Source organism: Garra rufa, chromosome 17, assembly GCF_049309525.1.
Source record: "Garra rufa chromosome 17, GarRuf1.0, whole genome shotgun sequence".
In the NCBI taxonomy this organism is placed as follows: domain Eukaryota; kingdom Metazoa; phylum Chordata; class Actinopteri; order Cypriniformes; family Cyprinidae; genus Garra; species Garra rufa.
Genome location: NC_133377.1, coordinates 36,661,273 through 36,679,553, shown reverse-complemented (window position 1 = coordinate 36,679,553; position 18,281 = coordinate 36,661,273). Strand labels below are relative to the sequence as shown.

Sequence of the window (18,281 nt, the reverse complement as noted above, 5' to 3'; positions counted from 1 at the left end):
GACCTTCTGGCTGCATGGTAGTGTGCATGGTCTTAATAAATTTTGTAAAACTATAATACGGATAGATAGTGCTAACCTTGTTTCATCCTTGATTTGCATAGTGTACACAATACCAACTAACCGTCTCCTGTCTCTAACTATAGCTGTTCCCAGAGCTAACCTCTCCATATACTCAACCCACTTCTACCTATAAATAAACATTTCATCGATTGCTTGAAGCTTCCCAACCACACAGTAAACACACAGAGCGTCACCTCAAAGTTTGATGCGGATGAACATAAAAGTGCTGATGTACATAGAACTTCTTTTTTTTTCGGTCTCAGAACCGTGGATCAGGGTTGGGGAAGATAGAGTGGGCTTGGCTCATCAGAACTTTGACATTCTGAGTTATGCAACTTGTTTCCGCAGCCTACAGTCCAATACGCCCACCTAAGCCTCCACCTTTTTATTTTTCCATTTCTGACAACTGAAAACTTGAGAACTACCTCTGACTGGTATAATGAGACAGCCCACTTCGCCACCAGTCGACTTTGTTTCATTTGGCTCTTCGGCCTCTCTTTTGGAGGTGCCTGTTGACAAATGGCTATAAATCATCTCTGATGGTAACAGAAAATGGCCTTGAACAAAACTGTGACCTGGATGCTCCCTATGGGGCTCCTTTGTGGTGACTCTTGAGTTTGGTCATTAGCACTGAGGTGAAAGAACCTGCAGAGAGTGTGAGCCTCTAACGGAACATGAGATCTGATTAATCACACACTCCACATGGTGCAAAAGATCGGACATTTTCATCTGCTCAGGGAGTCTAGTGGAGACCTGGACCAAACGTCATATATGACCCTGGGCCAAAAAAAAAAACGGTTGTAAAATAGCCAACAATACATTGTATGGATTAAAATTATCGATATTTCTTTTATGCCAAAAATCATTAGAATATTAAGTAAAGATCATGTTCCATGAAGATATTTTGTAAATTTCATACCATAATTATATCAATTTATATTTATATGAGTTGCTAAGAACTTCATTTGGACAGCCATTTTTTCTCTATTTTAATTTTTTTTTTTTTTTTGCTCCCTCAGATTCCAGATTTTCAAATAGTTGTGTCTCGGTTAAATATTGTCCTATCCTTACAAACCATAAATCAATGGGAAGCGTTGTGTGGTCCATAGTCACATATGTGACCAGTGCACTGTTATGGAATCTTTAAAAAAGAAAGTGAAGTGTATTTTCTTTTCAGATATTATAGATAGACAGAGTAATGTAATCTAATGCAATGCAGATCAGTCAAGAAAGCATAGCATTACTGCATTACCTAAAAAAAATGATGAACATGTCCAGATGTTCCTGAATAAATTTCTGCAAAAAAATATTCTGGATTGCTGCGTCGATCTGCTCATGGAAGGAGATTCATGATGTGATGCACTGAAGTGACTGAACCACGCATTGATTAGGTATGAAAAAAACATAAAAACATCTCCAACATAAATTCATTCAGATTTTTGATTAACTGTGTATGAGATGCTCCTACAGTGATCTTTAACCTTTTCTCCCACTCTTCTCCTCCAAACAGGAAAAAGGGCACAGCGGTGAATGGATTTTTCTCTTCCTTTGGCTGTGTCTCTTTGGGGATAGTAATCTGAGAGTGTTTTTGCCTAAATAATCTATTTTTCAATGCCTGAATCCGAGAGACAATGAAAAGAGCAAACTATGAATGTAAACTACCACGTACATGGTGCTACCAAACATAACTCAATAGCAGGCCCATCGCTCCCCAGTGAAATACTTTCATCAGTAAGTTCTAAACTACTATTACACATATATGACTCACTCTTGAGTTTAGTTTAACCCTCCTCAGGCTGTCTGTGGAGATCAGGCATTACAGTAAAACAGCTCACTTTTTTCCCCTACATTTCAGCTGTTCATTTCAAAAATCTTAATTTGGGCATGTCTTTGTTTCAGCTACTTGCAGTGCATGTGTCATGTCCCTCATGGCAACACACATCAGTTTTGATTGGCGTCTAATGCTGCTGCATTTTGACATGGAGGCAGAGTAACTCTGCGGTTGGTAAGCCTGCAGTCATGAGGCTGCTTTGACCTTCCTTGGGTAATAATGTTGTGGGTTACGCAGATGTATGTGCTTTTCTGAATGTATGTATTTTGATATGGTGTGTATATACCTGTCTTTTGGCTCACAAATCATTTATTGTGTTGTCTGTATCTGTTTATCTGCAGGGAAATTGCAGGTTTGCACAAATCTCGCTTTGCACTTGTAGTTCCACAATAACACTTGAAATGGTAGCTTCTTTTTGGAACAGCTCTGATCACTTTCTTTTCAACAATTTAAGAGCTTTCCACGGAAGTACAGCGGGTAAGTAAGTACAACAGAGATGCAAGATACACATTAAAATCTGCCAAATCAGGTCTTTTAGGTTTCTTGAAAAGATTTGTAATTATTTGTAATTATTTGAATTCATTCTTGATTAGAACGGATTACATCTAGAAGTATATAGAATGGTTTTCATGGCTTTCGATTCCATTAAAGGTTCTTGAGAATACATTCGTCTGCTGAGGCGGATTGAACACCAAACTAAAATGACTCTGATTCGGTTATTTTAGTGAATCAAAACCATACAGTACAACAATCCAATTCAGCTCATTAGTGAGTCAAGCACACATGGTATAACTAATGTTGTCCAAATCCCAAGCAAATGCCAAGAACTAATTAGCTTGAGCCCATTCCTATCAGGTTTCTATTCAGTTGGAGCGTATACCGAATTCACTCTCTGACTGAACTGTTGAAAGTTAGGTATTACTTTCAGCATATGTGTTGTGTTACTGACTGATTTATAATGTACATAGGGGTTTGATAATATTCTATCCACCTTATTTGTCAGTGTGGAAGTAAGCAGCTTTCTGGTAATGTGTTAGACTTCCGGTTCATAAGCTGCCATAAGGAAATAACCAGAAGAATAACAAAGTTCAGTAAACACACACTGTTTGCTCTACAAACTACTGTGTTCATAATTAAGATAATATATTAAAATAATATGGTAAGACACACCAGTTTGCAATATCATGCAGAGTTGTTTTGTACAGCTAAAAACAGATGAGACTGCAGGCCAGACACAATTTACAAATGGCCGTACCCACTCTTATGGGAAAAAATAAGGTGGATAAAAAAAGATTGCAGACCAATTATATGTGACTCTGGACCACAAAGCCAGTGTTAAGTAGCACAGGTATATTTGTAGCAATAGCCAAAAATGCATTGTATAGGTCAAAATGATAGATTTTCCTTTTATGCCAAAAATCATTAGGATATTAAGTAAAGATCATGTTCCATGAAGATATTTAGTAAATTTCCTACTGTAAATATATCAAAACTTTTTGATTAGTAATATGCATATCAAAAAACTTAATTAGGACAACTTTAAAGGTGATTTTCTCTTTTTTTTTTGAGTCCTCGGATTTCAGATTTTCAAATAGTTGTATTTCAAATATTGTCCTATCCTAACAAACCATATATCAATGGATATATCATATATTCAGGTGATGTCCAAATCTCAATTTCAAACAATTGACCCTTATGACTGGTTTTGTGGTCCAGAGTCACATATGTCTTTGTCACCTCCAAAATCCTGTGAAATTCATTAATAATTTTGTAAACACCATTTGAAATCTGAATTTATCTAATTGAGATTGACTGATGGAGATTAAATGCGATAACAGATGTTTTCCCAGATATTTCTTCCACAGAACTCAAAAAGAATGATTAATGGAATTGTTGAGGACGAGGAATGGTAAAAACGATTCTAAACCAGAATCACAAACATCAAGATTTCTTACGATTCCCATCACTAATAATCACCACATTTGCGAGAAACTGCAGCACCTCGGACAATTCCACACCCGCCCCGCCCTCAGGGAATGATTGACATCTGGGTGTCCGATATCTCACCAAGCGGCACCAGCTACATCCAATCAACGGAGGATCTGGGACTTGCAGTCGTTGCCCGTGGATACAACAGGGGGAGCTTCAAAGCGGTTGTTTACAGTTGAGAGCGGCAGTCTGACTGGAGGACTCTTGACTGAACGGAGGCATCGGCGAATTTCCTGCAGATGGGCTAAGGGCGAACCATCTGGGAAGCGCATGGACAGTAGTTATCACCAGCGCACCTAAAGAAAAAAAAAAAGAAGCAAACTCCGGCTTCTCTTGTAGATGCTCAATAAAACCACTGGGTTATTTTCCTTACGACTGGTGCGCATCTTGTCTGGGTTGCTTTAGGACAACAGCAGGATCTTACATTTCACCTCTTACAACTGACAGGCTTTTTGTCGGACCAAACGCACTGGGCGAGATGGATGACGAAAAGTACTTGCCAGAACTGATGGCGGAGAAGGATTCTCTGGACCCGTCCTTCCAGCACTCATTGCGGCTTCTTGATCAAGGTAAGTCCCGCTGTCTCCTGTCAAACTATTCCGGCACACCTCCTAAATTCTTTTACGCGATGTTGCGTTTGTTGTTTGTTTTGCGCGAGCACTGGTTGAAAGACTAAGGGGATGATGATGATCCGTTGTTGTATTGTTGCCCAATTCGCTAATTGTACATATTCCAACATACAATAGCCTAAATATGCATGTGAATTGTGGCAAGCCATTTTAACAGGAAACACTTTTACTTTATTTAATTCGAGTAGTAGTGATTATACTTCAATACTTTCAATACTTTAAATTCTTGAAACACTAATTCTTGTTTTAGCAGTGTCTAGCTATTTTATCCATTGAATTTGTTACAACAGCTTATCCTTTACATATTAGTACTATCCCATTTGTTGCTGGTAACAAATCGCATTTTTCATCCTTTTTCAATATTCACTAGTTTTTCTAGTACACTTTTATTGTGTTCCCATTGTTATTAGTATTGAACTGTAAAGAACCATTTTCGCTAATATTACATATGATAAGTGAAATGTAACTAGAAATGTTAATAGTGACAGTTGGGATAGTTTCTAGTGTCACATACTAGTACTAGTCACATTCATACTAGTGCCTAATTGAATATGCTAATCGGTGTACTAGTATCTAATTACTAGTAAATCACTATTGAATTACTTTCTTGCCATTTAAAACCAATAGACCTGCTAGTAACAGAAATGAAGTACTAGTTACAGTAAAACTTTGTATCTGCTCATTGGTATACTTTAAAATGAGGTAAAATGGTGACTGACAGAATGTGCTAAACTTTAAACATACTATATGTGCAAATGTAGGTTAGATGATTTGTTGATGATACATATTTTTTATATATATGTATTTTTCTGTTCTCTGTGAAGAATTAAGCCTTTTTATTTTTCAAGAGAATGAGCTCATTTGCGCTCCTCTAAAAAAGCAGAGCAGATTTGAGTCCGGAGAGAGTGCAGACTCATTAATTAATCCGTTTTAAGGGCACTGCGCAGAACCGATATTTTTGATAACGAATGTAGCAGGTGCAGTTATTCACATCTCTGGATTGGACTTGAATCTTTTGGGGCTCTCGGGCAAATCAACATCAAATGGAAAGCGTGTTTAAACACCAGAGCGTTTCATCCAGATATTTGTTTTTGCCATTTGCATTCAAATGATTTGTTTTCAAGACATAAACAACCTGCCTGTCTACATATCTACTGTATATGAACAGCTTGAGGCAAGGTTGAAGGTTTGGTTTGAAAGTTGGTTTGCAAAGACTCTCAAGACTGGTCATACTCAAAATGTTGATGTAGCATGAATGCTGTTGCATGAAAGTAGGAAAAAGTTCAACACATAGCTGTCATAGATTTGCGCTCCAACTCTTTCTCTCATCCGATTGCAATCAGTTGCAGTGTTGCACAAGTAATTTACTCATGAAACAATTTGATGCCAGTGCACACCTCATCATGCGATCCAGTGAAAATATTTCCCGGGATTCACTAGGCAGGATCTCCAACAAAATCCACAGAGCTTTAAATCTGGTGTATCACCACAAAATAGACTCAGTTTGCTGCTTAAGGCATGGTGCAGCCATTCTTCAATTAAATTTGCGCTTATGCAATAGAATGTGTTTCCTAGTTGTTACTCTTGAGTTCACTTTGCCCAAGGGGGTGACTCAAGGTCTAAGAGCTCTAACACACTAAGGCATATGTGGTTTGATAATAAGCTGCAGCGTCAGCATAACATTGAGCCTGTTTTTTTGTGCAACTGTTCATATATTAATGGGGAATGGGATTGAGGCTCTTGTTTGGGCATAATTTCTTAAAGTCATAGTCGAAAGACGTTATTTGCTCAGCTTCATGTTGGTTCAAACCACTTTGTGTAACTGAAAAACATTTGTAAAGTGATCACAGATGTCAAGCTCAAAAACAAACAACAAAAAACAAGCAATCACCATCACATTAGTGCAAATAATTAGCTTTGTGTTCCACAGAAAAACAAAAAAATAGCATATGGGTTTGCAACTGGGAGTTTTGGGTGAGCAATTACTTTAAGAGCGCAAAGACTGAGAGTGTATGGGCAGGGAATAGTGTAAAATTGAATCAGTTTTTTTTTCTTATGCAATATCTAAAAATGTCTTTTAAAGGGTCATTCTGCACTAGCCTTTCAGCTCACGAATAGGGTTTGTGGCTAAACTCATATGTCATCAGACATCAAGCCTCAGCAAAAGCTGTGTGGCTCCATCTCTTTATCAAAGGCACATCAAGATGCCACTAAGGAAGATATTCAGATGACTTCTGTCGGCAGATTTCTGCAGAGACCGGTAGGGTTTGTCGTGAGGACGTCAATGTTTCTGTCAGAGCGAAGAGCTGGGGCTATGACCAGCGTAGCGGATAACACATTTTTCACACTTTCACACTCAGCACTTTCCTGCCTTATCACTCTATCTCACTCCTTTTCTCTTTAAGAAATTGGAAGGCCTTTTAGCAGCATGATATCTGGTAGTGAGATGCATGATGACAGAAGGACAGAGTTTAAACCTCTTTTCAGATTGACTCACAGCAGCGAAAACGAGAGAGAGAGAAACTGAGCAAGAGACGGCTTCATAAGTGTGTTTGCTCGTTTATTAAGAAAGATGCAATTTGCAAGTAATTAGCTAACATCTCTGAATGTTTTATTGGCAGAAATCAGCATAGGCGTCCTGGGGTTTGGAGATGTTTGCGTGGCTGCCAGATCTCGCCGCTCTTATCTCCAGTATACTACAGATGGCTCATGGTGTCATGTCGAGTAGCTCTCGTCTTAGAATCCTTAACTAAATTATGTAATTGGCAGGAGAAAAGGAAGAACAACAGAAAGGAAAAAGCAACATACAAATACGCATTCGCACATACATTGGTGTTCACAATGTTTGGCACGTTACACAGGCTGCTAAACAATCTTTACTGGCTGGAAACAGATGCGGTGGGAGTTTTGTTAAACCAGCACACACCAACAGTCACCAAACTCCCAAATCCCACACAATCTTTTTACTTAATTGCTTTAGAAAGGCCTTTCTTAAGAGCATGTGAGGCACTAATTAGGTATTTAGTTTAATTACACTCCGTTAAATTAAAAACTGATCCATAATTGTGGCGCAGAAAAGTAAAATGTAATGTTCCAGTAAAGACTTAGACCACATACCTGAGTTTACTTTTAGTTGCAATGCGTATCGTATGTATTCTAACATATGGTAAGCAGTTTTATTTTTTGAAAATGGTTGTGTACAGTCAAAGTCAAAAGTTTACCTTGCAGAATCTGCAAAATGTTAATTATTTTACTAAAATACGAGGGATCATACAAAATGCATGTTATTTTCATTTTTTTACTGACCCGAATAAGATATTTCTCATAAAATAAACGTCTTTTATGTGAAATATCTTATTCAGGTCAGTAATAAATAAAAATAACATGCATTTTGTATGATCCCTCATGTTTATAAAAATTACCTCGTTCAAAAGTTTACATACTCTTGATTCTTAATACTGTGTTGGAACCTGAATGATCCACAGCTTTAGTGATAGTTGTTCATGAGTTCCTTGTTTGTCCTGAACACTTAAACTGCCTGCTGTTCTTCAGAAAAAAATCCTTCAGGTCCCACAAATGTTTTGGTTTTTTTTCTGCATTTTTGCTTCAGAAGGAAACACAATGCATTAAAAACCCGGGGGTGAAAACCTTGTTTAATTTAAATACCATTGTAAATTTATCTTATTTTTTTTCCTGGGAAACATGTAAATATATTCTGAAGGGCAGTACTAAATGAAAAAAATATGATATGTAGGCTAAATAAGAAAAATGTACACATCTTTATTTTTTCAAAAGTTTTCACCCCCTCCCTCTGGTTCTTAATGCATAGTGTTTCCATCTGAAGCATCAGTGAGCGTTTAAACTTTTTGTCCCTCAGTTGTCCTCACTGTGAAAAAAATGTATCTCAAAATCCTACAGTAATTGTTGGAAAGGGTTCAAATACACAAAAATGCTGAAAAACTAAAACATTTGTGGGACCAACATTTTTTTGAACAACAGCAGGCAGTTTAACTGTTCAGGACAAACAAGGGACTCATAAACAACCATCACTAGACAATAAAAAAAAGGTTGTGGATCATTCAGATAACAACACAGTATTAAGACTTTTGAACGGGGTAATTTTTGTATTTTGTAAGTCTGGGTATTACTTGAACCTCTGCTGGTTTCATTATATTATAGTAGTAGTATATTTTATCAAGGATGGATTATTTGCGGTGACCTCTTCAAAGGTATGAATACAGCAACTGAGGTGAATGGCAATGTAAGTGGCTCACTTTCTCCAGGTATACCTTGTTTATATCATATCCAAACTGCGGTTTAGCCATAGGGAAGAAGAGCTAAAACAAGTGATGAGAAAAAGAGCAAATCCTTTAGCCCATGTATGCTGTATCCCTTGTTGAAAAAGAGAGAAACAAATGCTTTTGCAAATTCCCAAAGCACTGAGCACAGCATGTACTGTGTAAGATGGTCTGTAAGATTCATTTAAGATTCAGGAAGAGACATTGATTTCTGCTATGATACGGAGATCTGGAAAAAAAAAAAAGAATGTTTTTTTTTCTGCCCTCTGGTCTGTGGCTGTATGCCGGCTTACAAAACCACCCACCAGCAAACAGAAAGAGCACCTGGCAGTGCATCAAATGCCTTGTGAACAGAGATAGATGGAGACAGTTAGAGAGATAAATTGCGAAGAGAATGGCACTTGATTGAGATAATCATCACTGTCTCACAGACGCCCCGGGCAGTGTTAATATATTATCATGTGTGTACGTGAATAGCTGTCGCTGCGAGTTTCTGATCTGAGATCAGGTCACTTGGCGCTAATATTACAGTACTGTAGAAGATAGAATGAGGCAAACTGATCTGGGGTCAGTTCTAAAGTGTATTGATGCTCACTGGCAGATTGAACCGATCTTTAAAAAACGTTTTTAACGATTCAGGGTTATGTTACATCTCTTACCTATAATTCTCTAAATAATCTTGTTTGTCTGTGCATTTTTTATATACAATATACAATATAACGTCAACATACTGTAGATGATACATCAAGTGTCTCTTATATTTACTACTCTCCTTTATTGCAGTGGACAGAAGCGCTACTCTCTCAAAATATTCTTATTTTAAAAAACAGAGTAGTGTTTTGTTTTTGATTTAAAAGAACACTCACCCTCATGTCATTCCAAACCCGTAAGAACATTGTTTATCTTCAGAATGCAATTTAAGATATTTTAGATGAAATCTGAAAGCTTTCTGAACCTGCATAGACTGCAACACAACTGACACATTTAAGGCCCAGAAAGGTAATAAGGACATTGTTAAAATAGTCCATGTAAATCAGTGGTTCATTCAACAATTTCTTTTTTTTTTTCCATGTTGCCTGAAGTTAGCTTAACAACATTTGTAATTTCTTTATTTTGCTTGTTTTGCTCTCTCACTACTTGATCCTGCTTACAGTAGGCAGCTAATGACAAGTACTTATTGCAGGATGTCTTTTCACGGAAAGGATTTTAGACATGCAGCAGTGCACTTTCTCTCTCGTTCCCTTTCCTCTGTGTGAAGTGAGAACTGTTTCCTGAGAGACTCGAATTGTTCCTCATAAAATCTAATGACTGCTCGTTAACGGCAGTCAACACATATTGATTTTACCCTTAACATCTGATTAAGGTTCCTAGTTATGTCAAAGAAATGACTAGCCTGTGTAATTTACTGTGAGCTCAGGTTTATGTCCTGGCGTTGCGCTGGGTGATCATCTCCAAGGGACGAATAATATTTAATGGTGAAGTATGTCATTTCTTCCACCATTAACAGCACTGAGCAGGTTTGCACAAAAGTTTTTCGTCTTACTTTACATCGTTCAACCAGAAATGGCACATTTCACCTTTAAGGGGATAATTTACCCAGAAATGAAAACTTGATGTTTATCTGCTTACCTACAGGGTATCCAAAATGTAGGTGACTTTGTTTCTTCAGTAGAACACAAACGAAGATTTTTAACTGTCTGTCAGTTATATAATGGCAATTAATGGGACCCACGGCTTTGAGAGTCAAAAAAACATACACAGCCAAAACTAAATTAAACCCTGCGGCTCGTGACGATACATTGAGGTCTAAACACACAAAACAGTTGGTCTGTGCAAGAAACTGAACAGTATTTCTATCAATTTTTACCTCTGATCTACTGCAATGTCCAACTGTCCTGAGCGCGGCTGGCGCGTGATACATCAACGTGCTTTGACATAGAAGACGCATGAGTGGAAGCAATCTATTGCATGTATATGTCACTCATTGTTTACACAGAGAGATTGTGGGTACGACGGCTACTCAAAATGGTAATTACCCTGATTGTTGTAACTGATTAAAATCTAAAAGATTACATTCGTTTGTGCGAACCCATCCGGGAGTGTTGACTTTTCACGAACTTTTGGGCCTGATCGACTGAAGTTATGGTTAGGGATGCTCCAAAATAAAAATTCTTGGCCGAAGCCGAAGCTGAAAACAAAAACACTGGACCGAAGGCCGATTACCGAACACCATTTTTCATGTTTTTCTCCCCATGTATTTTGAATTGTTTTTTCGCCATTGCATAAATTTAAATTTTCAAAATGTGCTTTTTTACAGTTTTGTCTTGCTTTAAAAAAACAAAAACAATTACAAAACAACAACTTATTAAATATTTACTTAACACTGAACATTTTTAACATTCTAGTAGACATTATAGCACACCGACTAAGCACAATTTAACTTAAACATGTAAAATAATATTCTTTGACCATTTTTAAGACCCCCTTCTTCAGGCATGTGTTTTTAATGTACAAATAAATGCAGCCTTGCTGATCAAAGGAGAATGTTATAATAAATGTATTAATAGAGCTGTTGTAATGATTGTTATCTTATTTGTCTTATTTTGTCTTATCTTATTTTGCCATATATTTTATTTTACAGAACAACAGTACAATTACAATGCTAGCATTTATGAATGTTGACTTTTATTTTGGCGGAAACCCACAGGAAGACCTCAGGACTACTTTTTGCTGACAGCAGCAGATTTATGAATGATTCTCATCATGCTGTTTCAGCGCAGATTTTCCTTGCACTTTGGACTTTGAACCCTGGCTAACAAGCTCGTACAGAGCTGTCAGAATACATACAATTTCTGCATGTATTAGACAACATAACATTTTGTAGTTTATTTACTAATGGTTTAAGGCCATTCCACGATTTCAGTCATCATACGGTAACCAGCAACAACCACCCCTTTCTCTTCTCATCGAAGACATGTGATGCGATACTAAACAGTCTCTTGCTGTCAGTTCTTGTAATGATTTTTGCGGATAGTTTTAAATGCTTCCACACTGCCGACATGTTTGTTGCATTAGTGTGCTCCTCTATTTGATTGCGTCATGTCATTTTTTCTCTATAATTTATTCTGCCTTTTTGCTTATTTGGCCAAACACAGAAAGCTTTTTTGCTATTTTTGACTGAATAATTTCGGTTGCTGAACATTCGGTGCATCCCTAGTTATGGTTGCTTGCTCTTCGTCAGGCGTTGGTTGTTGTGAACACCCTTAGGACAATTGGACATTGCGGTGGATCAAGAGGTAAAAAAATATATTAATACTGTTTAGTTTCTTGCACAGACCAATTGGTTTGTGTGTTAAGACCTCAATGTTTCGTCACGAGCCGTAGGGTTTAATTTGGTTTTGTCTGTGTATGTTTTTTTGACTCTCAAATCCGTGGATCCTATTGTCTGCAATTATATGACTAACAGACTGCAGTGGTTTGAGTTAAAAATCTTCATTTGTGTTCTACTGAAGAAACAAAGTCACCTACGTCTAGGATGCCCTGGGGGTAAACAGATAAACATTAAATTTTCATTTTTGGGTGAACCATCCCTTTAACGTCCAAATAAATCAGTTTAAGAATCATGAATCAGGTTTACAGGACTTTTATGAGAGGGAGTAACCTATGCGTGTCAGGTGTGACATTGTTTTCAGAATCTATTTTTACGTTTGTATTTACTACAATGCAATAGATGTTTGCATGTCACCTCAGATTACGCTATCCCGATCTCAAGCCGCAGTCGTTTCGCGGCTCCTCTACAGGTGTAATCATCTCCAGCGGGCCTTGCGTGATGGGATGGGTGATTTTAAAGCATTCTCATCCCCCATAAAACGCGGCGGTGTGGAAAACGTGCCACGCTTCTCATTTTCTGTTTGAGTGTATAGAAAAAAACAGCTTTTTTTTGTGTCTGCGTTTGTCAGTCTCAGCAGTTTCCGCGTGGGGGCTTTCTCAGGTCAGCTCGAAAAACAAATGAGCCTGGAATCTCAGACGCCGAGCACTGATTCGACACTACGGGTCAGGGATAATGAGCCGGAGCATGTAGCTGTGAAATACTGTCTCTGCGTGTTTGAGGAGGAGAGGCGCATGGCGCCCCCTCCCTTCCTTTTCGCCTTGCCCTTGAGAACTGGAAATCTGTAACATGATATGTAGTCGTGTGGTCTTACCAAACAACCTGTGGTGACCAATAATCCCCCTCGACTGCAGTATTTCCATAGGCTGCTGAGAGAGAATCTGAGTCTGACCATTTTACTCAAAAATAAAAAATCTGATTCATTTATAAACGCTCATGTTGTTTAAAACTCATCAAACATTTTCAAAGCTGTTTCCTATATATTAAATGCATATAAAAGTTTGAAAGTCAAGGAATCACCAAATTGATCACCAAAGTATTTTTTTCTTGAGCAGCAAATCAGCATATTAGAATGATTTCTGAAGGATCATGTGTCACTTAAGACTGGAGTAATGATGCTGAAAATTCAGCTTTGCATCACAGGAATAAATTAAAGTGTTAAAACTGTTTAGAAAACAGTTATTTTAAGTTGTAATAATATTTCAGAATATTGCTGTTTTTACTTTATTTTTAATAAAATATATTCAGATTAGTGGTCAGGGTGTCATAGAAGCCTGTTTTTGCCACAGAATAAAATAATAATAATAATTGCAGCTTTTTATCTCACAATTTTGAATTTTTCTCTTGCAATTGTGAATTTACATCTCCCAATTCTGACTTTTTTTTCTCATAATTGTGTGATATAAAGTCATAATTGCAAGAGATAAAGTGGTTAAGAGATAAAAACCTCACAATTCTTTTTGTTCTCATAATTGCGTGATATAAACTTGCAATTTCAAGAAATGAAGTCAGAATTCTGACTTTTGTTCTCATAATCGTGTGATATAAAGTCATAAATGCAAGTAATAAAGTGGTTAAGAGATAAAAACCTCACAATTAGACATTTTTCCTCAGAATTGTGAGATATAAACTCGCAATTTCAAGTTATAAAGTCAGATTTGCAAGATATAAAGTCAGAATTCTGACTTTTATTCTCATAATTGCGTAATGTAACCTCATAATTGCAAGAAATTAAGTGGTAAAAAGATTAAAAGAACTGCAATTCTAAGTTGTTTCTTCAGAATTGTGACATTAACTCTAAACTTTATAAATTTCGATTTATAAAGTCAGAATTGCAAGATATAAAGTCACATTAACTGACTTTTGTTCTTATAATTGTGATATAAACTCATAATTGCGAGAAATAAAGTGGTAAAGAGATAAAAACCTTGCAATTCTGACTTTTTTCCTCAGAATTGTGAGAGATAAACTTGCAATTTAAAGTAATAAAGTCAGAATTCTTACTTTTGTCCTCATAATTGCGTGATATAAACTCATAATTGCAAGAAAAAAAGTGGTAAAGAGATAACCTCGCAATTCTGTCTTTTTTCCTCAGAATTGTGAGATATAAACTCGCAATTTCAAGTAATAAAGTCAGAATTGCAAGAAATAAAGTCATAATTCTGACTTCTGTTCTCAAAATTACGTGATATAAAATAATTGCAAGTAATAAAGTGGTTAAGAGATAAAAACCTCACAATTAGACATTTTTCCTCAGAATTGTGAGATATAAACTCGCAATTTCAAGTAATAAAGTCAGAATTGCAAGATATAAAGTCATAATTCTGACTTCTGTTCTCAAAATTACGTGATATAAAATAATTGCAAGTAATAAAGTGGTTAAGAGATAAAAACCTCACAATTAGACATTTTTCCTCAGAATTGTGAGATATAAACTCGCAATTTCAAGTAATAAAGTCAGAATTGCAAGATATAAAGTCATAATTCTGACTTCTGTTCTCAAAATTATGTGAAAAACTCATAATTGCAAGAAAAAATTGGTAAAGAGATAAAAACCTTGCAATTCTGACTTTTTTTCCTCAGAATTGTGAGATATAAACTTGCAATTTCAAGTAATAAAGTCAGAATTCTTACTTTTGTCCTCATAATTGCGTGATATAAACTCATAATTGCAAGAAAAAAGTGGTAAAGAGATAAAAACCTCGCAATTCTGTCTTTTCCTCAGAATTGTGAGATATAAACTAGCAATTTCAAGTAATAAAGTCAGAATTGCAAGATATAAAGTCATAATTCTGACTTTTGTTCACATAATTGCAAGAAATAAAGTGGCAAAGAGATAAAAAAAACCTTGCAATTCTAAATTGCTTCCTCAGAATTGTGAGATATAAACTCACAATTTCAAGCTATAAACTCATAATTGCAAGAAAAAAAGTGGTAAAGAGATAAAAACCTCGCAATTCTGTCTTTTTTCCTCAGAATTGTGAGATATAAACTCGCAATTTCAAGTAATAAAGTCAGAATTGCAAGATATAAAGTCATAGTTCTGACTTCTGTTCTCAAAATTAAGTGAAATAAACTCATAATTGCAAGAAAAAATTGGTAAAGAGATAAAAACCTTGCAATTCTGACTTTTTTCTTCAGAATTGTGAGATATAAACTCAAGTAATAAAGTCAGATTTGCAAGATATAAAGTCAGAATTCTGACTTTTGTTCTCATAATTGCATGATATAAACTCGTAATTGCAAGAAATAATGTGGTAAAGAGAATTAAAAAAACTGCAATTCTAAGTTGTTTCTTCAGAATTGTGAGATATAAACTCAATTTTGAGTTATAAAGTCAGAATTGCAAGATATAAAGTCACAACTGACTTTTGTTCTCATAATTGCGAGAAATAAAGTGGTAAAGAGATAAAAACCTTGCAATTCTGACTTTTTTCCCCTCAGAATTGTGAAATATAAACTCGCAATTTCGAGTTATAAAGTCAGAATTGCAATTTATAAAGTCACAATTCTCTTTGTTCTCATAATTGCATGATATAAACTCATAATTGCAAGAAATAAAGTGGTAAAGGGACAAAAACCTCACAGTTCTCACTTTTTTCCTCAGAATTGTAAGATATAAACTCACAATTTTAAGTAATAGTCAGAATTGCAAGATATAAAGTCATAATTCTGACTTTTGTTCACATAATTGCAAGAAATAAAGTGTCAAAGAGATAAAAAACCTTGCAATTCTAAATTGCTTCCTCAGAATTGTGAGATATAAACTCACAATTCCAAGCTATAAAATCAGAATTGCAAGAAAAAAAGTGGTAAAGAGATAAAAAACCTTGCAATTCTGACTTTTTTCCACAGAATTGTAAGATATAAACTCACAATTCTGAGTTATAAAGTCCAATTAGTATAAATAAATGTATATTAGTATAACATATTAATATATAAATATTTATAATAATGTCATTATTATAATTTTTTTTATTTGACTTGACGTTTGAAATGTAATACATTAAAAAAAAAAAACATACTGGATAAAAATTTGGCTTGTTAGTTTCAATTCTGAGGCAAGTAAAACAGTAACATTTGACGATTTTTGGTTACTTTCAGCTCTGTTTAATTTCTGCTTTAAATCCATTCAGCAAATTTACCCCCCAAAACCACGCAGTCTGCAGTCTGCGGTTTCCGTCTGGGTGGACGTAAAGCTTCAGAAGACTTCATTCTGTCAAATGATGACACAATTTTCATTTTCGGTTGAACTGTTCCTTTAAATAATGCATGCGCTCTTTGTTTACAGCTTTAGGACGGATGTGACATGGGTTCGATACAGCTAAACAATCCCAATCTGTGCTTAGGAGTGTTGGGTACTTACATCAGGGAGCACACGGTGAAGCTGTCTGGCAAACCTTCAACCGGCGGCACTCTAATGTTAATCTAGGTCACCAATCCACCCCTGTGGTGCTCCCCTCCTCATTTATACAGTATTAATCTTTTACCGCTGCAGGATGTTAATGCATCGCTCAGAAGAGCAAGGGACAGTACAACAGCAGCCCTGGATAACAGAGGATTATAGAGACACTGAGAGAGAGAGAGAGAGAGACTCTGTTAATCAGTATGTCTTTGTGCTCCGGGCTACAGTTTGAATAAGGCCGCACTCCTCAGTGGGGAGAAAGTTATTTATGAAGGACTGCCACCAAATTAAATTTCAAAAGGCATGGAGAAGGCAATAGGAGAACGAAATGGAAGGATGAAATTGGAATTGTAATGGGTGAAAAAATAGGAGGAGGGAAAACAAGCAGGACAGATAGGAAACAAATAAAGCTGGAATGAAAGAAAGATGAGAAATAGAATATGATAGCATGTAAATAAGGCAGTTCTTCACTGTGCTCGTGCTTGCTCTATGACTGAGGATGGCTCTCAGCTACAGACAGCGCAGCGGAGACTGTTTTGGACGGCGGATATCTGGCAATGCGGCCGAATTCGCAGGACTCTCTGGGTATCACTGGAAGGCGGGACGCGCATGAGTGTGATTTCAGAGCGATCTGCGATCTTCACACTTCGAAAGGTGTTTTTTGTCTCTTTTCACAACACAGGGTGTTTCTCAGATCCGGATGCTTCCACTAGGAAGCTAAAAATCTCCTGCAGGACTCACAGTATGAGTGTGATTGTGTGTGCTGAGATAAAGTGTGCATTACTTGACACTAGCTATGTTTCCATCCACCTATTTTTATGTGAATTTTGAGGTATTGCATAAAAAGCGCTGGATGCAAGTGGCAAGATATGCATAAATTCTAAAAATAAGCATAAAAAAAGCTTAATTGAGTTGGATCATTTTTTATTCGATATGAAAACCAGTCTTAAGTAGCACGGGTATATTTGTAGCAATAGTCAAAAAATACATTGCATGGGTCAAAATTATAGATTTTTCTTTTATGCCAAAAATCTATAAATATTTAAAAAAAAAAAATCATTGTCCATGAAGATATTTTGTAGATTTCCTAACATAAATATATATAAACTTAATTTTTGATTAACGATATGCATTGCTGAGCACTTTATTTGGTCAACTTTAAAGGCGATTTTCTCAATATTTAGATTTTTCTGCACCCTCAGATTTCAGATTTTCAAACAGTTGTATCTCGGCCGAATGTTGTCCTATCATAACAAACCATCAATGGAAAGCTTGTGTATTATTTAAACAACTGGCCATTATGACTGGTTTTGTGGTCCAGGCATTTACTGAATAAGCTTCATGTCACACAGCAAAAAAAAGGCTTATCTTACTTAGTATTTTTGTCTTGTTTCTAGTCAAAATATCTAAAAATTCTTAAATTAAGATGCATTTACTAGATAAGCAAAATGACAAAAGATATTTAATCTTGTTTTAAACTAAGTGCACTGCCAGTGGGGTAAGTAAAATACTTTTAAAAATGAAGCTAGCGCAAGTTCTGGCAGGAAGACTCAATCGTTCGCGTCACTAATTACCTCCTCATCTTCCAATCATATCATTACTGTAGCTTTAAAGGGTAGCGCTTACCATGTCTGAGTTCGCAGATGCTGTTGCTCCAGCACCTCCATCCTCCCCACCTCCA

At 36.3% G+C, this 18,281-nt stretch overlaps 1 protein-coding gene across 2 annotated transcripts in view; it reads left to right on the top strand.

Moving 5' to 3' along the window:
* The first annotated feature begins 4,044 nt into the window (after window positions 1-4,044).
* Window positions 4,045-18,281, top strand: part of khdrbs3 (KH domain containing, RNA binding, signal transduction associated 3) — a 218,881-nt gene continuing 204,644 nt past the window's right edge. For both annotated transcript variants that reach the window (XR_012340074.1, XM_073822420.1), the window contains exon 1: window positions 4,045-4,449. Coding sequence is in view for 1 of the 2 variants with exons in the window: in XM_073822420.1 (XP_073678521.1) it covers window positions 4,359-4,449 (91 nt within the window). In the remaining variant the exon portion in view is untranslated. The remainder of the gene's footprint in view (window positions 4,450-18,281) is intronic.